The 15,698-nt window shown below is 33.5% G+C and overlaps 1 protein-coding gene across 1 annotated transcript in view; it reads left to right on the top strand.

The window, feature by feature from the left end:
- LOC142343229 (uncharacterized) overlaps positions 1-15,698 on the top strand; it is a 344,179-nt gene that overhangs the window by 257,242 nt on the left and 71,239 nt on the right. Inside the window, exons 35-38 of the mRNA XM_075395002.1 lie at positions 302-428; positions 4,970-5,220; positions 11,188-11,460; positions 11,828-11,937. Coding sequence (XP_075251117.1) covers positions 302-428; positions 4,970-5,220; positions 11,188-11,460; positions 11,828-11,937 — 761 coding nt within the window. The remainder of the gene's footprint in view (positions 1-301; positions 429-4,969; positions 5,221-11,187; positions 11,461-11,827; positions 11,938-15,698) is intronic.

The following is a 15,698-nucleotide window of genomic DNA, read 5'->3' on the forward strand; positions in this document are numbered from 1 at the left end:
TTTAATTTTACCTTAATATTTTTACGGTAAACTTTTATGGTAAAATTAAAATAAACTATACCTTAACTTTACCTTAATTTGAGTTGAGGTTAAAGTTTACCTTAACGATGTTAAGGTAAATTTAACATAGCTTTCCTTTTGTAACGTATCGAGGAGAAAATGCAAGTTTTCAGTAAAATAGAAGGACGATTATTTTTTCGCGAGAAACATTTACACTCATGGGGATTATAATTTTTGGTTTAACTCGTTTTTTACGTCGATTTTGTTAACAATGTCATAATATATGTTATGTAATTTGCAGACAACTTGTACCGACTGGAACTGGACGTGAGATCATTAGAGGCTCCAGGTGGACAGCTGGATGTGTCTTTTGTGTATAAAGTCATGGGCATCAACAAGGAGAGAACTATCACACTCACTCAAACAGAGTTAGAAACATTTTTATTATTTTCTGCTGACTCACGTTTAGTTGTGGGACCCAAGACCGCCCTGATAAGAGCATTTGGGTTTGGGAACCGCCCGAGTTGCACGATGATGTGGACAATGTTCGCACTGAGTAAAGCTGAGAACAAAAAGCATGACATCGTTTTTTGCTACACTACGCTAATACCAAATTTTTTTTTGCTTAAAGATTTTTTTTACTCATCATATGAAACATTTCGCAAAAATTACAAAAGAGTTGAATTCTAATGTTTGGGTTGCTGTAATTCGTCCCGTTCGCCACCATAAATCAAATCAGGAAGTCTTGCTACTGTTACCATAAAATTGGTAATTGGAAGTTATGGTTTTTGAAATATTTTTGATACTAAAATGTACTGCTTCGGTAACAAACTATCGATAGTTCTGCGTTTTCTGTCAACCCATGCCAATCAACGGCAACAATAGAAGCAAAATACACAAGAAATAAAAAATACCTTGAAATAGCAAATCAAGTTTGGTAGCATTGGTTGCGTTGAGTTGTTTTTTTTTCAGTATAAAAATAAGTAGCTGGGAACATATTAGGATTTTAAAAATCTGTTGACAAACTCGTACTGGCTGTATCTTTTAAAACCAAAATAAGATCGGAAATGAAAATCGTCATATTAGTAGAGCATTAAGCGATCGACTGATTCCTTTTTGGTGTCTATAATAGTGAAAATGCAGTTGTCTAATTTACAGTTCAATAAGATGAAAATTATTCAAAAATCTCTGAGACACCCCGAATCATCAAAAATCGTTGGGTAGATAAGTTCTATTACGCATAAATAAAAAATTTTGAGAAAAAAAATTTATTTCCTCTGATACTTTTTCATCGGCCATCAGAAAAAACTTTCAGTTGGCATAAGCATAAATACACAGCAAGCCAAAAGAACAACACTTGAGCAGGAACTATTAGTCGGAACTATTAAAAAGAAAAAAAATAGTTGAAATGTATAGGATCAGTTCGATGACAAGATGTTAAGGGCAAAGAGGTAAGGCAAGCGATCAAAATGCTTAACATTTGTTGCGCAGTGGGTTTTGACCATCTGTCATCAGATCTGTAACGTTAATTTTTACCTCCATGTGCCAACTGTCATCGATTGAATTTCAAGGAAAATTGGTCCAATTCATTTAATTTACGAATCTGTAATGAGATCGGTTCACAAGAGCGAAGTCTAGTCTGTTATTAATGGCCGCCGTCGGCCTCTCAACGGCTATTATTTTGGCGCTCTCTTTTTAAATTCGCTTTACCTTTTTATTACGTTTTTCGTTTTACATTGTCACGATTTTCGCGCTTGACTTCCGATTTGTTTCACTCATTCTTTCAACTGAATGGATTTCAACTTCTTTCACGTATTGAAATACGCAATGTAATGATTGCGGTCAATGTCAAAAGAGCAAAATCAAAAGATCAAAAGAAACAGCATTGGCCTATGAAGCCAGGTCATTAAGTCATAGTGCATTTTGTTATCAAAGTTTATTAAAGCGATTGCTAGCTGGCATTAGTATCATGCTTAATAGCGTTCAGTTTAAAAGCTGATTTAAGTGTGATTTTAGAATCTAACGAAATATGCAGAAATTGCACACCAAATTTGACCATTTGAAAAATTCTGTCAATTTTCATCTCTTATTTTTGTCTTTTGCTGTTTCAATCACAATGTCAAGCGGGTCATTGGTGGCTAATTTCCGGCAATTTGTCGGCTATGTTTGATATGTTGAGACCTATCTGATACTCTCTCTCATATAATTTTAGTCAGGTCAACCGAACCGTTCGATTCTAATACAAAATACCATCAATGTTAATGTTATTTACTTCGAATCCGAATTAATGACCTCGGAAACTTTCCTACAAGACTGATCAAACGTAAGTTTCAAAAATCCAACGTCCAAATGTCAATTGACTTCAGTAAAACGTTTAATAGATTTAAAAGGCGCCACTTTCACAAAATTGTTGAGACTTTTATTTTGTTGCCGAACTTCAAGATCTAAAGAATTGTATATATCATGAAAAAAGGTGCATTGCATGAAACAAACTGTTATCGTGGTTATCGTTATTCATAGACGAGATCCGTTTAAGCAAAGCGTCTATTCGTCAGCTCTCTCATTTTAAATACTTTATAGAATCAATGTTCAAGAATCCAATCTGTGTTGATTAACTAATACAAAGAAGCAACGCCAAAAATTAAAGTTAGTTGGCTAGGTTGAAAATTAAGCCTTTTTGTGAATATATTTATTCATTTTTAATGTCTTTTATGGTATGAGAGCTTTCTATCAAGGAACAGTTTTAATTTTTTTTACACTCAAATTCAAAGTTATGATAAAAGTAACACGCAAGGTGCATTTTTGAAAAGTTTAAAAACTCCTTTTTTTGAGAAAATAATTCGAACTTTTACAAAGCGCCACAAATGTCATAATTTTTACGAAAAAAATAGATCTTCAGAGTTTGGTGTCTTAATTTGAAATTATTTGTAATAAGTTACCTAACTTCACAAGTTAGACAAGTGACACAAGTTAGACAAGTGAACCTAAGAAAATTCATTGATGAATTGGAATTGATATTGATTAAGCTTACGGTGGTACAAAAATTACATTGTATAGCAAATTCCTTTTTTAGCGAGGAAGGCAGAATTGGATTCCCTAACTGACAAATTTTGTCTTCAGTGACGCAACTAATTGATGTAACAAAGTCACCACCCTTGTAGTGGACTGAAATAATTTTCAAGTTAAATTTATCCAAACAACTTCTCTGCTTTTTCGAACAAACTATGTACCAGTCTATACTGTATGAAAACATAGCTGACTATACATAGCAGCAGTCTTTTTCAGTTGAATTGGTATATTTGTTCTTCTATTAAAGACTGAAATCGTGTCAAAAGTATTGTAGTGTACCAAAAAAAGTTTGGAGACCCTAGTCTAGACCTGGAAATATTAAAAGACTGCCATCGACCGATATAAGGCATAGAAAGACCATACGGGATAGATTGATGGTATGAAAAGAATTTGTCTGAAATTTAACTGATTTCCTCGACTTTGGCTGGAACAAAAACAACGGTCGTTGAGTTTGGCTAGACAAAAAAACAAGTCCTGGAGTTTTTCGGGACAATAAAACGTGTCCTCGACTTTGACTGGAAAATATTTAAATAACATGACAAAAATCTGCTAATCCTGCTCATTGAATGGATTTCAACTTCTTTCACGTATTGAAGTACGCAATGTAATGATTACGGTCAATGTCAAAAGAGCAAAATCAAAAGATCAAAAGAAACAGCATTAGCCTATGAAGCCAGGTCATTAAGTCATAGTGCATTTTGTTATCAAAGTTTATTAAAGCGATTGCTAGCTGGCATTAGTATCATGCTTAATAGCGTTCAGTTTAAAAGCTGATTTAAGTGTGATTTTAGAATCTAACGAAATATGCAGAAATTGCACACCAAATTTGACCATTTGAAAAATTCTGTCAATTTTCATCTCTTATTTTTGTCTTTTGCTGTTTCAATCACAATGTCAAGCGGGTCATTGTTGGCTAATTTCCGGCAATTTGTCGGCTATGTTTGATATGTTAAGACCTATCTGATACTCTCTCTCATATAATTTTAGTCAGGTCAACCGAACCGTTCGATTCTAATACAAAATACCATCAATGTTAATGTTATTTACTTCGAATCCGAATTAATGACCTCGGAAACTTTCCTACAAGACTGATCAAACGTAAGTTTCAAAAATCCAACGTCCAAATGTCAATTGACTTCAGTAAAACGTTTAATAGATTTAAAAGGCGCCACTTTCACAAAATTGTTGAGACTTTTATTTTGTTGCCGAACTTCAAGATCTAAAGAATTGTATATATCATGAAAAAAGGTGCATTGCATGAAACAAACTGTTATCGTGGTTATCGTTATTCATAGACGAGATCCGTTTAAGCAAAGCGTCTATTCGTCAGCTCTCTCTTTTTAAATTCTTTATAGAATCAATGTTCAAGAATCTAATCTGTGTTGATTAACTAATACAAAGAAGCAACGCCAAAAATTAAAGTTAGTTGGCTAGGTTGAAAATTAAGCCTTTTTGTGAATATATTTATTCATTTTTAATGTCTTTTATGGTATGAGAGCTTTCTATCAAGGAACAGTTTTACTTTTTATTACACTCAAATTCAAAGTTATGATAAAAGTAACACGCAAGGTGCATTTTTGAAAAGTTGAAAAAGTCCTTTTTTTGAGAAAATAATTCGAACTTTTACAAAGCGCCACAAATGTCATAATTTTTACGAATTGCGGATGTATGACATTATTGTATTGCGGATGTATGAAATTTCGTAAGTTATTTTTTCCCTCATTTGAAGGAAAGAGTCTGTACTTTACCTTTATGATGCAGTACATTAAGTGTTCAAATATAAAATGTTGTTGTTAACATGATTAATTGCGAATTTAATGTTTCAAAGCCTAGCTGAGACATAAATACAGACAGCATATCTGTTTGTGCATTTTTCGGTAGGAAAAGATTATTTTTTTAGAGTTGTGGAAAACAGTTGGAGTAAAATTTCATGTCGATTGTCACTTCCATCCAGTAGTAACGGAGAAGGCGTAAAAGGGCAAATTGAAGAAAGAGACGACCTTGAATCATGCCAAATACAGATCTCAGCTGGGTTCCCATTCCTCTTCAGGAAGCCAGTTTTTATTCAGGAGACTGGTGGAAATGGGCAAAAAACACGAGGAGCTGGGGTACAAGATAGCGGAAAGCAGAAATCGAAAGGAAACAAGCAAGGTAAAGCGTCTGGTTATATCTCTTCTGTGAACAAAATTTGTACTATCATAAGATTTTATGAATAATTGTATGCGTGTTTATGTACTGATAATGGTTTGTATAGCCTAATAAGAGGTAGTAGTGGTCATTACTATAAAAATATAAAAATCTATCATTATAAAGTTATGAAAAAGTCAAGTATGAAAGAACTTCATACTCCACTCTTCACCCTCCCACGGGTTGGAGCAAGAAAAATTTTACAGGAAAAATAATGTTCAGCGGCGAATTTACTAACATGATGAAGAAATGGCAACATAAGAACAAATTCTGTTGATAAATGTTTGATTGCTGACTATAAATGAAAATTTCTCCATTCAGATGAATGCATAAAAAGCAGGAGTCTTTTTTTCATAGCATTAAAAATGTCTGCTTTTAAATATCTGCCACTGTTTTCCGCGAAAATAATTTGACTATGCCTTGAATTTGAAATGATATTGCTTTGTTTCAGCACTATTTACACCGAATATGTAGTCATATTTTCATAAAAGATATATAGAGCTTTACACTGTAACGTGCAATGTCAATGCCCTATTTAAGATCTTAACTCGCTCAATTATTCCTAGCCAATGTTTTTAAAATAAATGAAATTCTGGCCAGTCTGATCCATGCAATAACCATAAAGGAACCCATGAATTACTTTCTGCTTCGGCCTCTGTGGTTTACCCGATGGAGCAATTTTTGCTCAATTTTTCACCCACATTTTCGAATTTTCTGGTCTTTTTAGGGCTCGTGGTCATTGCAAAAATCATTCCTTTGGGCAGGTTGCTTGTATGGTCTTTATCGCTATATGATCATCAAGATAGCAGAAGTTTGGGCGTTGTTGAAACCAACTCGTGGCAGTTTTCAGAAATTTTGGGTACCGTCCTGGAAATGCACCCTAGCATTTCTTTTTACACTTGATGCTTTTTGAATTTTTTTAAATAGAAAAGTGGTTGCTTTTTGTGTTTTTGAGATCACGCATTTCGAAATTTGACCAATAGGATAGTTTTTCTGTAAGCGGATATGAATGGCACAATGGAGGTTTAAAGTCGGCCTCTCACGCTTAGAGGTATTTGTTCACGTGAGAGAGAAAATGGAAGAAACTGTTTGTCTTTTCTGTGATTCCTAGTTCTACGCAGAGCTGTTTTGCTGCCTTCGTGTTCTCAGTTTTTAGTAATCGTGTGAATTCAACTTTTAATAGCAGTTCAAATTTATATTTTTAGAATAAACAAGGCGGCTCGTTAATGTGCGATAGCACATGATGTTCCGACCCGAGCTCATCTACATTTTTGACTTAATTGTAAACCAAATCTACTAATTGAATTACACAATGCCATGCCTTATTGCAGCGCCAATGGGATCTGAACTTAAAGAGACTAAAAAAACAACCTAAAACATTAGCAAAAACAAAAACTTTACGGCAAAAACTGAATATCTAAATTTAAAAGCAAAAGCACATAATAACAACGTCAAAATGCAGTCAGATAAACAGATAAAACCTTAACTACTCAAATTTAATTTCTACTAACTACAGTGGATGGAAAGTTTTCTTAATGAGACTATATTACAAGTCAACAAAGAGAACGATCAACGAGGTGAAATTCAAAAATGAATCAACATTTTTTAAACCAAGAAATTTCAAAAGTCTTAAAAATCATTAGCTTCTAACTAAAAAATCTTTAATAAATTAATAAAATGTTATTACAAAACCAAAAGGCCTTGTCTTTGGGTAGACAAAGCCCCGAAAAACGAACTAAAGAAAAACTTAAAAAAATAGAAACGATTTGCGAAAACATAAACTATTGCTACCATTAAAATCATTAGCTACTATCTGATTATTATGTATTTTTAATTCAATTCTTATTTTCACTAATTCAGCTAGAGGAGTTAAACTGAGAGATGAAATAAGTTTAATTGGGCCACATTTGCAAAATATTTGGAGTTGTTACTACGCAATTGTTCTGAAAGAAGAAACGAAACGCAAAAAAGGACCACTCAAAAAACGTTTATAAAAACACATATTGTCCAACAAACAAAGCATCGTTGGCAAATAATATCAGAGGATGTGTTATTTTTGAAATACAAGAAATTGGATGTGAACTCTCATTGATGAAAATAAGGTACAATTTGACGAAAACAACAAAAAACTGTTGAAAAATGTTTGAAAATTCATTCAAATGAAAATGTTTGAAAATGAAAATTGCAAATATTTGCAAATGAAAATTGAAAATTGAAAAATCATAAACTTTGAGAATTAAGGCTATAAACTGAATAACAATTTCCCTCAATTACAAGCTTAAGAGACTTGTCAGCAATTTGCGGCTACGGAAAGAACAAAAACAGGCAAAAACAGCAATTTAAAGAAAAAAGTAGAACGAGAAAAGTGTCGAAGGCATTAAAAAATGAACTTTACACTAGAAACTTGTCTATATTCAATTAATTTTTTAACAGCAATGGGATTCTTTTATATCAATTTAATCTCAAAAAATCAAATATGAACAAATACATTAGAACCACGAAATTTTGAAAACTCCTAGTATCAACGCCATTAATTTCATTAGCTTTCCACGGAATCCACTAAACACGCTAAATTATGCCTCCATGGGACAAAAAGTCTGTTTGTCTTTAATATTTTGTCAATAAGGCCGTACAACACGTTATTGACGATGAAAACAACAACAAAGACAGGCAACAACCAAAAATTCAGTAGAACAGTGCGAGAAAAGAGTGTCGAAGCATTTTAAATCATAAGTTCTTCTCTAAAAATTTTTATATATGATCCGTTGAACGTCTTTCATAAACCAATGGGAACTATTGGTTTTAGGATAAGGTGATAAGATTTCAAAAGGATCCAAAAATAAGAAAAAGTACACGAAAATTTAAAAAAAAATATGAAAACTTGTTGCATTGAAGTTTTAAAACTAATAGGTAGAAGATAAAACCGCTAACCAGATTTTTTTTGGCTGCACTAGAAATGAAAAGGGATCATGTAAGTACTAAGACTGACTAACAGTCCAGGAAAAAAGTTTAGGATCAGTTAATGTTCAAAAATTTTCGAAAATTTTTTTTTCGAGTCTTAACAGCCATTAAAATTAATAGCTTTTAATGGAGGTCAAAAACAACCCTCAGAAATAACACGATGGCAGGAAAAAAATGTTTGTCATGCATAGACAATCAATAAGAGATTACAATAAGTCTTAAGACTATGAAAACAACAACAACAAAGACAGACAACAACCAAAAATTCAGTAGAAAAGTGCCAGAAGAAAGTGTCGAAGCATTTTAAATCATAAGTTCTTCTCTGAAAACTTTATATTTGATCCGTTGAACGTCTTCCCTAAATTAATGGGAACTATCACTAATAGGATAATGTGATAAGATTTCAGATGGATCCAAAAATAACAAAAAGTATCCGAAAATTGAAAAAAAAATATATGAAAATTACTGGCATTGAACTTTAGAACTAAAAGGTAGAAGATAAAACCGCTAACCAGATTATTTTCGGGTACGCTAGAAATGAAAAGGGATCCTGAAAGTACTAAGACTGACTAACAGTCCACGAAAAAAGATTAGGATCGGCTAATGTTCAAAAGAATTTCCGACAAATTTTTATATTCCTAACAGCCATTAAATTCAAAAGCTTTTAACGGAGGTCAAAAACTTCGCTCAGAAATAACATAATGGCAGAAAAATCATGTTTGTCATGCATAGATAATCAATAAGAGATCACAATAGGCCTCAGTACAATGAAAACAACAAAAACAGTCGAAAACCAAAATTCAGTAGAAAAGTGCGAGAAAGTGTCGAAGACATTTGAATCATTAGATTTTCTCTGAAATTTTTATCTGTGATCCACTGAACGTCTTCTCTAAGCCAATGAGATTAGAAAAATATTTTGATAATGTGTATAATATTTGGATAATGTGATAAGAATTCGAAGGTAAACAAAAATACGAAATTATCCAAAAAAATTTGAAAAAATTGGAATCTTGTGTCACTGAAGTCATATAACCAATAGTTAGAGGATAAAGCCACTAACCAGATTATCATTAGGTGCAGTAGAAAGCAATTGGGTTCTGTCAATACTGAGATTGACAAATGGTTCACGAAAACTTTAAGGTTGGTTAATGTTCAAAAAAAATTTCGAAAAATTATTTTTAAATTCTTAACAGCCATCAATTCGATAAATTTCAACGAAATTTAATAAATACCTTCACATATGCTTCAAAATGAGTATGGGGATGTTTCTCATGCATATGTGATCAGTAAGACATCACAACAAGTCTTAAGACTATGAAAATAACAACAAAAACAGGCGAAAACCAAAATTCAGTAGAAACGTGCGATAAGAAAAGGTCGAAGCCATTCGAAACCATAAACTTTTTCTTTGAAATATTTATCTGCGATCCACTCAACGTCTTCTTTAAGCCATTAGGAGCTGTCAATTTTAGGATAATGTGATAAGATCTCAACAGTAACCAATAATACCTAAATATCAAAAAAGAATTTTAAACTTTTTGAAATCTTGTGTCATTGAAGTCATATTTCTAAAAGTTAGAAGATAAAACCACCAGCTAGATCCAACTTGGTAACAGTAGGACGAAGGAGGGTGCTGTCATCACAGAGACTGACTTACAGTTCACGATAATAACTTTATGATTGGTTAACGTTCGAAAAATTTTCGAAAAATTGTTTTTTAAAGTTTTAACAGCCATTAGCTGCACACTCAAAGCACTATATATGCTCACTTAAATTTCTTAACAAAATATATTGCACTGTTAGCCAATGAGTTTGTGCCATAAGACTTCAAAAAGTTACTAAAAACCTCAAAAAAATTCAAAATTTTATTTAAAATTACGAAAACTCAGAGTCGAATTGAAAGAAAACATGAGCAATTCATGAAAACGATTTTTTTTGTGTTCATTGGGCTTCATTTGACTGTAAAGCAGGTTTTTTATTAACGTAACCTCCATATGAAAAGTGACTTGTCTCTAGGTGACTTAAAAAGCAAGAAAAAGTAGAAAATCTTTATAAAAAAGAGCTCTCAAATAGATTTCGAATTTTTTTTGATATTGAAGCTCCCTATGGGACCAGAACTAGTCTTTTTTATCGCCTTTAGTCTGTTAGGAACACAGAATTGGTCCATTTTTTGGCAAGAAATTCAAGTTTGAAATTATATTTTTATAGAAAATATCTTAATTTGAAGAAAAATCACACTTAAAAGTGAACAAATATCCAGTGTTGACACAAAAATTTAATCCTCGATAACTCCTCGAAAAAAACGAAAATCAAAAAAATCTTTTTAATTTTGAATTTTACGCTGGACCAGCTTTTTAATGATACCACTCACATTTCTCTGCGATGAATATATCGATCGGCCAAAATTGACTGAACAAAAAAAAACCCATTTGAGTATATAGTTCCTCCCCCCCACAAGTGGGGTCGAAACAAATGTTGCTACTTGAAAACGGCTTTGGTCGTCATTGCTCTTCAGTTAAAAGCAATCTTTGATAGCATCATACAATTGACTGGTCTATTTTTGAACTGATGTTTTTTGTGCAGGCAATTGTTTGAATGAGTCACATGCATTCCTGCGCTTCTTTTGAAGACAGCTTGCAACAAACGTACAATAGAGCAACACTGAGTACATGATAGTTCGAATTTTACTCAATTTTTTTTGTCCCCAAGAGGGCACTATGTGAGAAATCTTACCTATGCGGAATCCAGGTGCCAAGTTAAGAATTGGGTTCAAATCGTTCATCCGCAACATGCAGTTTTCTAGGTTTCCTCTTTTCCAAATTTTAGCTACAAGCTGCAGTTTCTACAGCCTTGAGTTAGAGATAAAAAGGCAAAACTGTGAAAACGAAGGATTAGCTGATTATAGATCTCAACTAGTGTGATAAAATTGAGGATATTTTGTTAAGTGGCTTTTCTATGAGGGTTTTATAGATTCTCCTGGTTTTGACGATCTCGACTTCTCAGACAGTGTGGATCCCCTGGACAGAACTCCGCCTGACCAAGAACATCTGGATCCAGCTGCTGGCGAGGAAGAGGATTCCACTGAAGAAGAAGAGGAAGGAGGATTTGGTAGATTTAGTGGAGGTGGACGTGGATTTGTGTCTGATTCGATCACAATTTGTGAACTGGACATTGATTCCATTCTGCAAACCTACCAGATGCCACTCTACTTTTCTCACAGCAACAGATTTGTTCCCCCAAGAGGTATTTTAGTATTTTTTAGCAATTTCCTCTTCTGATAACACTTTTATTTTTGATAATTCTTTTTTTTGAACTGCAGTTTTGAACTACAGTCGTAACATGAATGATCATCAGAGGGGACAGTAGACAAGTTCCTAGGACCTAATTAACACTGCCCTGGCTCATTAAAAAATAGATTTTTGAGAATTGATGAAAAAGCAAATTCGACACAACCAGTTTACACAACCACAGTTGGAAAGGAACAGGTATACCACTCTAATTAACATACTCGCCAATCACTTACTAAAACGTCCACCTTGATCATCTTTTTCAGAATAAAAAATTCTACCCCCAAGCTTGCATGAAACCTTCTTTGTATACTGCTGTATAGATTCTGCCAATCAAGATCAAGTGGAGATGGAGCAGAGGAGGAAACTGAGACAGCGAAGCAACACTGGGGTGATGTTGGATTTGGAGAAACACAAGCTCAGGCTAGAACAGGTTCGGTGCCGACTCGCGTCACAAATTTGGTTTGATGGTGGCTGTATTCACATTTTGATAAAATTAAGTTTTTAGTTATAATAAATTGCTCTCAAGTAAAATGGACATTCTTTTGCGACTCGTTTGGTTTGAATCATGTTGCATAATATGAAATCTACTCGAATATGAATAATATGTCATCAATAGGTCCCAGGAGTCCTAGTCAAGTTATCACCAGTAGTAGTGTCATACTGGCGCTTTAATTGAACCGCTACTTGGCGCTTACGCCTTTTCACTTTTTTAATTGCTCTCAAACGAAGTTTGTAGTAATTATTTTAGTCCTGTCGGTCTTTTTTATGCGATTTTTCGCTTGACCAATTTTTCGTCTGAAGTTTTTGACTTTTCGTCCTCAAAAACGGGATAAACAGGTAGCGCCCAGCGGTCATTATGTGCTCTTAGAGCTTTTCAGCTCTGTTTCAGCTCAAACTGTTTTGGAGACTTAAAATTATGGTGTGAAGGGCGGTTCTTAGAGGTTGAAGACATCCCCCACTGTTGACCCCCCCACTATTGCCCCCCACCACGTTTTTGCCCCCACCCCACTGTTGCCCACCCCCGCCTTTCCCATCAGCCCCCCGGTGCACCCCCCCCCCCCCCCCCCCCTTATGGCTACTGACGAACAACCGATTGCTAACAACCCGCAATTTTATACAAATTTTTACAATTTTTTTCAAGTTTTTTTTGAAAATTTTTGTCAATTTTTGAGTTTTTAGGTCCTAGGTTTCAAGGAACCTCCTCTAGAGTTTTATAGAAGGTTACTGCATAGTTTCTAGTGGTAGTGGAATGGTTTCTACCACTTAACTTTTTAACATCACGAAATTTATCATTTTCTTGACAAAACGTGCCATTTTTTTTTGTTTTTGACATTTATTTTTCATTATTCACGTCTTTCCAGACGCAAGGGCCAGAAAACATTCTTAGGGATTTGATAATAAGTTACTGAAGAATTTTTTTCGCCATGGATTAGTTTTCAATTTTTGAATATGACAAATTTTAGCACTTCTTTTAAAAAACTTGCATTTTTTTCAAGTTTTTTTTTTTAATTTTTGTCATTTTTTCGGTTTCTCCAGACTCAAGAGCCGAGAAATCTCCTCTAGGGTTTGAAAATAGGTTACTGTATATTTTTCAATTGTAATGGAATGCTTTTCAAGATTTCAACACCTCGAATTTTAGCATTTTTTTAAATAAAATCTGCTATTTTACAATTTTTTGATATTTATAGTCTTTATTCATGTTTTTCAGCCTAACATAAAATCTCCGTAAGGGTTTTATAATAAATTACTGGAAAAGCTTTTTGGTCATGGATTAGTTTTCAACTTTTATTATCACAATTTTTAGCAGTTTTTTACGCATTTTGCAATTTTTTTGAAGTTTTTTGAAATTTTTCGTCATTTCTTAGGTTTGTCCAGCCTCAAGAGCCACATAACCTCCTGTAGGGATAATAGATTGGCAAATGGTTTTTACCGTCCATGGGATGGTTTTCAACACTTTAACATCACGAATTTTAGCAGTTTCTTTTATAAAACTTGCATTTTTATCAGTTTTTTTGACATTTATTGTCATTACTCAAGTTTGTCCTCACCCAAGGGCCGGAAAACCTCCTTGAGGGTTTGATAATAAAGTAATAAAGAATTTTTATTGCCCATGAATAGTTTTTAACATTTTAAAATCACAATTTTAAACAATTTTTTGATAAAACTTGAAGGTTTCAATTTTTTTTTTAAATTTTGTCTTTTCTTAAATTTCTCCAGCCTCAAGAGACACATAACCTCCTCTAAGGATAATAGATTGGCAGAATGTTTTTACCGTCAATGGGATGGTTTTCAACACTTTAACATCACGAATTTTAGCAGTTTTTTGATAAAACTTGCATTTTTTTCAGTTTTTTTGACATTTTTTTTCATTACTCAAGTTTGTCCTCACCCAAGGGCCGGAAAACCTCCTTGAGGGTTTGATAATAAAGTAATAAAGAATTTTTATTGCCCATGATTAGTTTTCAACATTATAAAATCACAAGTTTAAGCAATTTTTTGATAAAACTTGAAGTTTTCAATTTTTTTGAAAATTTTGTCATTTCTTAGGTTTCTCCAGCCTCAAGAGCCAAGCAACCTCCTATTGGTTTTCGTTATAGGTCATTTCATAGCTTCTAGATGTAATGGGATGTTTTTCAAAATTTTATCAGCAATTTTTAGAAAATGTTTGCAAATTTGTTTTTTGAATCTTTGAGTTCTTGTTATTTTTTCTGGCACCAGGGTCCTAGGGAGCTTCTCCAAGGCTTGATAATAAGCTGTCGCATAATTTTTAGAACCAATGGGATTTTAAATAACTTAATTTTAGCAACATTTTGTTAAAATTTGCGACTTTTCAAAATTTTTGACTTTTTTTCCTTTTCCGAGTTTAACGATCATTACTGGCCAACGAGGCTTTTCAAGTCTTGCAGATAGGTTAGTTGACATAACTCCAGAGACAAAAAATATCTTTGAACATTTTCACTGCAAAATCTGAAAGCTTTTTAAAAATTTTTCAATATTTTGCGAAATTTTAAAATATCAGTTATTTGATTTATTTACTAACAAGGCTGGAAAACTAAAAGTTGCCTTGTCGAATCAAGCTAGAGCTAGCCTCACTGAACCGTTGCTAGCTACTGACGAAGATAACCACTCGCCGATTGTTTGAGAGCAATTCGCCCGACGTCAGTTGGTTATGTTTAATAGATATGGAAATACATATAAAATTATTCAGAACTATCATCTGCAATAATTTGGATAGTTGAAGGCAATGTGATTAAGAATGTGTTATAACTTGCTAAGAACTTTTTCAAATTCAGTTGCATTTTTTGTAACAGCTTGATTAAACGCAGATTTGCAAATTATCTTCCTTTGATTTGTGCATTCCCGATGTCAAATTTTCAGTGACTGGTGGTATTTTCAGGAAAGCAATCTTTTCAGGAAGGTATTTTCAGGAAGGTATTTTCACATTGGCGAAATTACCCATCCTCCTTTTGCAATTCAGTCTTCACTAAAATATTTGCTTGTTGTATTCTGTGTTTATTATCAAAACTGTTAGAAGACACGTGAAAACTTCAGCATTTTGTTTTTCTTGATTTCTCTCAATCTTTTTATGCCGCTTCCAAGCGCAGACAATTCAACTCTCCAATTAGGTGGCAATTTTTATTGAGAGATTTATTGTACTCTTCGAGAACTGTCATGCTTTTGGGCTCTCTGTAAGTTTTACCACCAAAACTTAGGTGACTTAGGTGAGCATGATGTTACTTAGCTTCACGTGAAGATTTTAGAAAAAGACAGTGGTGCATTTTCTTGTTCACTTCACAACTCAACTTCTGACATGAGCTTTTGCTTGACGAGAAAATAAAAACGAGTCTATTGCCGGTTTTACGTATGTTTTAAAATGCAAGGCAGAAGACAAGTGCCTTCATCTGCGTATGAAACTATATGATCTGCGTATGAAACTATCGAAAACTATATGATTTTCAGTATCATTAAACTAAGTATCATTAAACTATATCATGAAACTAGGTTCATGATTTTCAGATGAAGCTTAAACGGTTATACAGCAGCAATCCCAACATTTTTTATAGCGGAATATTTATTGTTTCCATCTTGAGTTTAGTTCTTTTATAATTAATAGCTGCCTCAGCAATTCCAGGCGGCTATTATTGCGCTCCTATTTCTTTATCGTCTAACAGAGTTTTGTTTCGTCTTACC

The sequence above is a fragment of the Convolutriloba macropyga genome, chromosome 7 (genome assembly GCF_964194025.1).
Source record: "Convolutriloba macropyga chromosome 7, txConMacr16.3, whole genome shotgun sequence".
Taxonomy (NCBI): Eukaryota; Metazoa; Xenacoelomorpha; order Acoela; family Convolutidae; genus Convolutriloba; species Convolutriloba macropyga.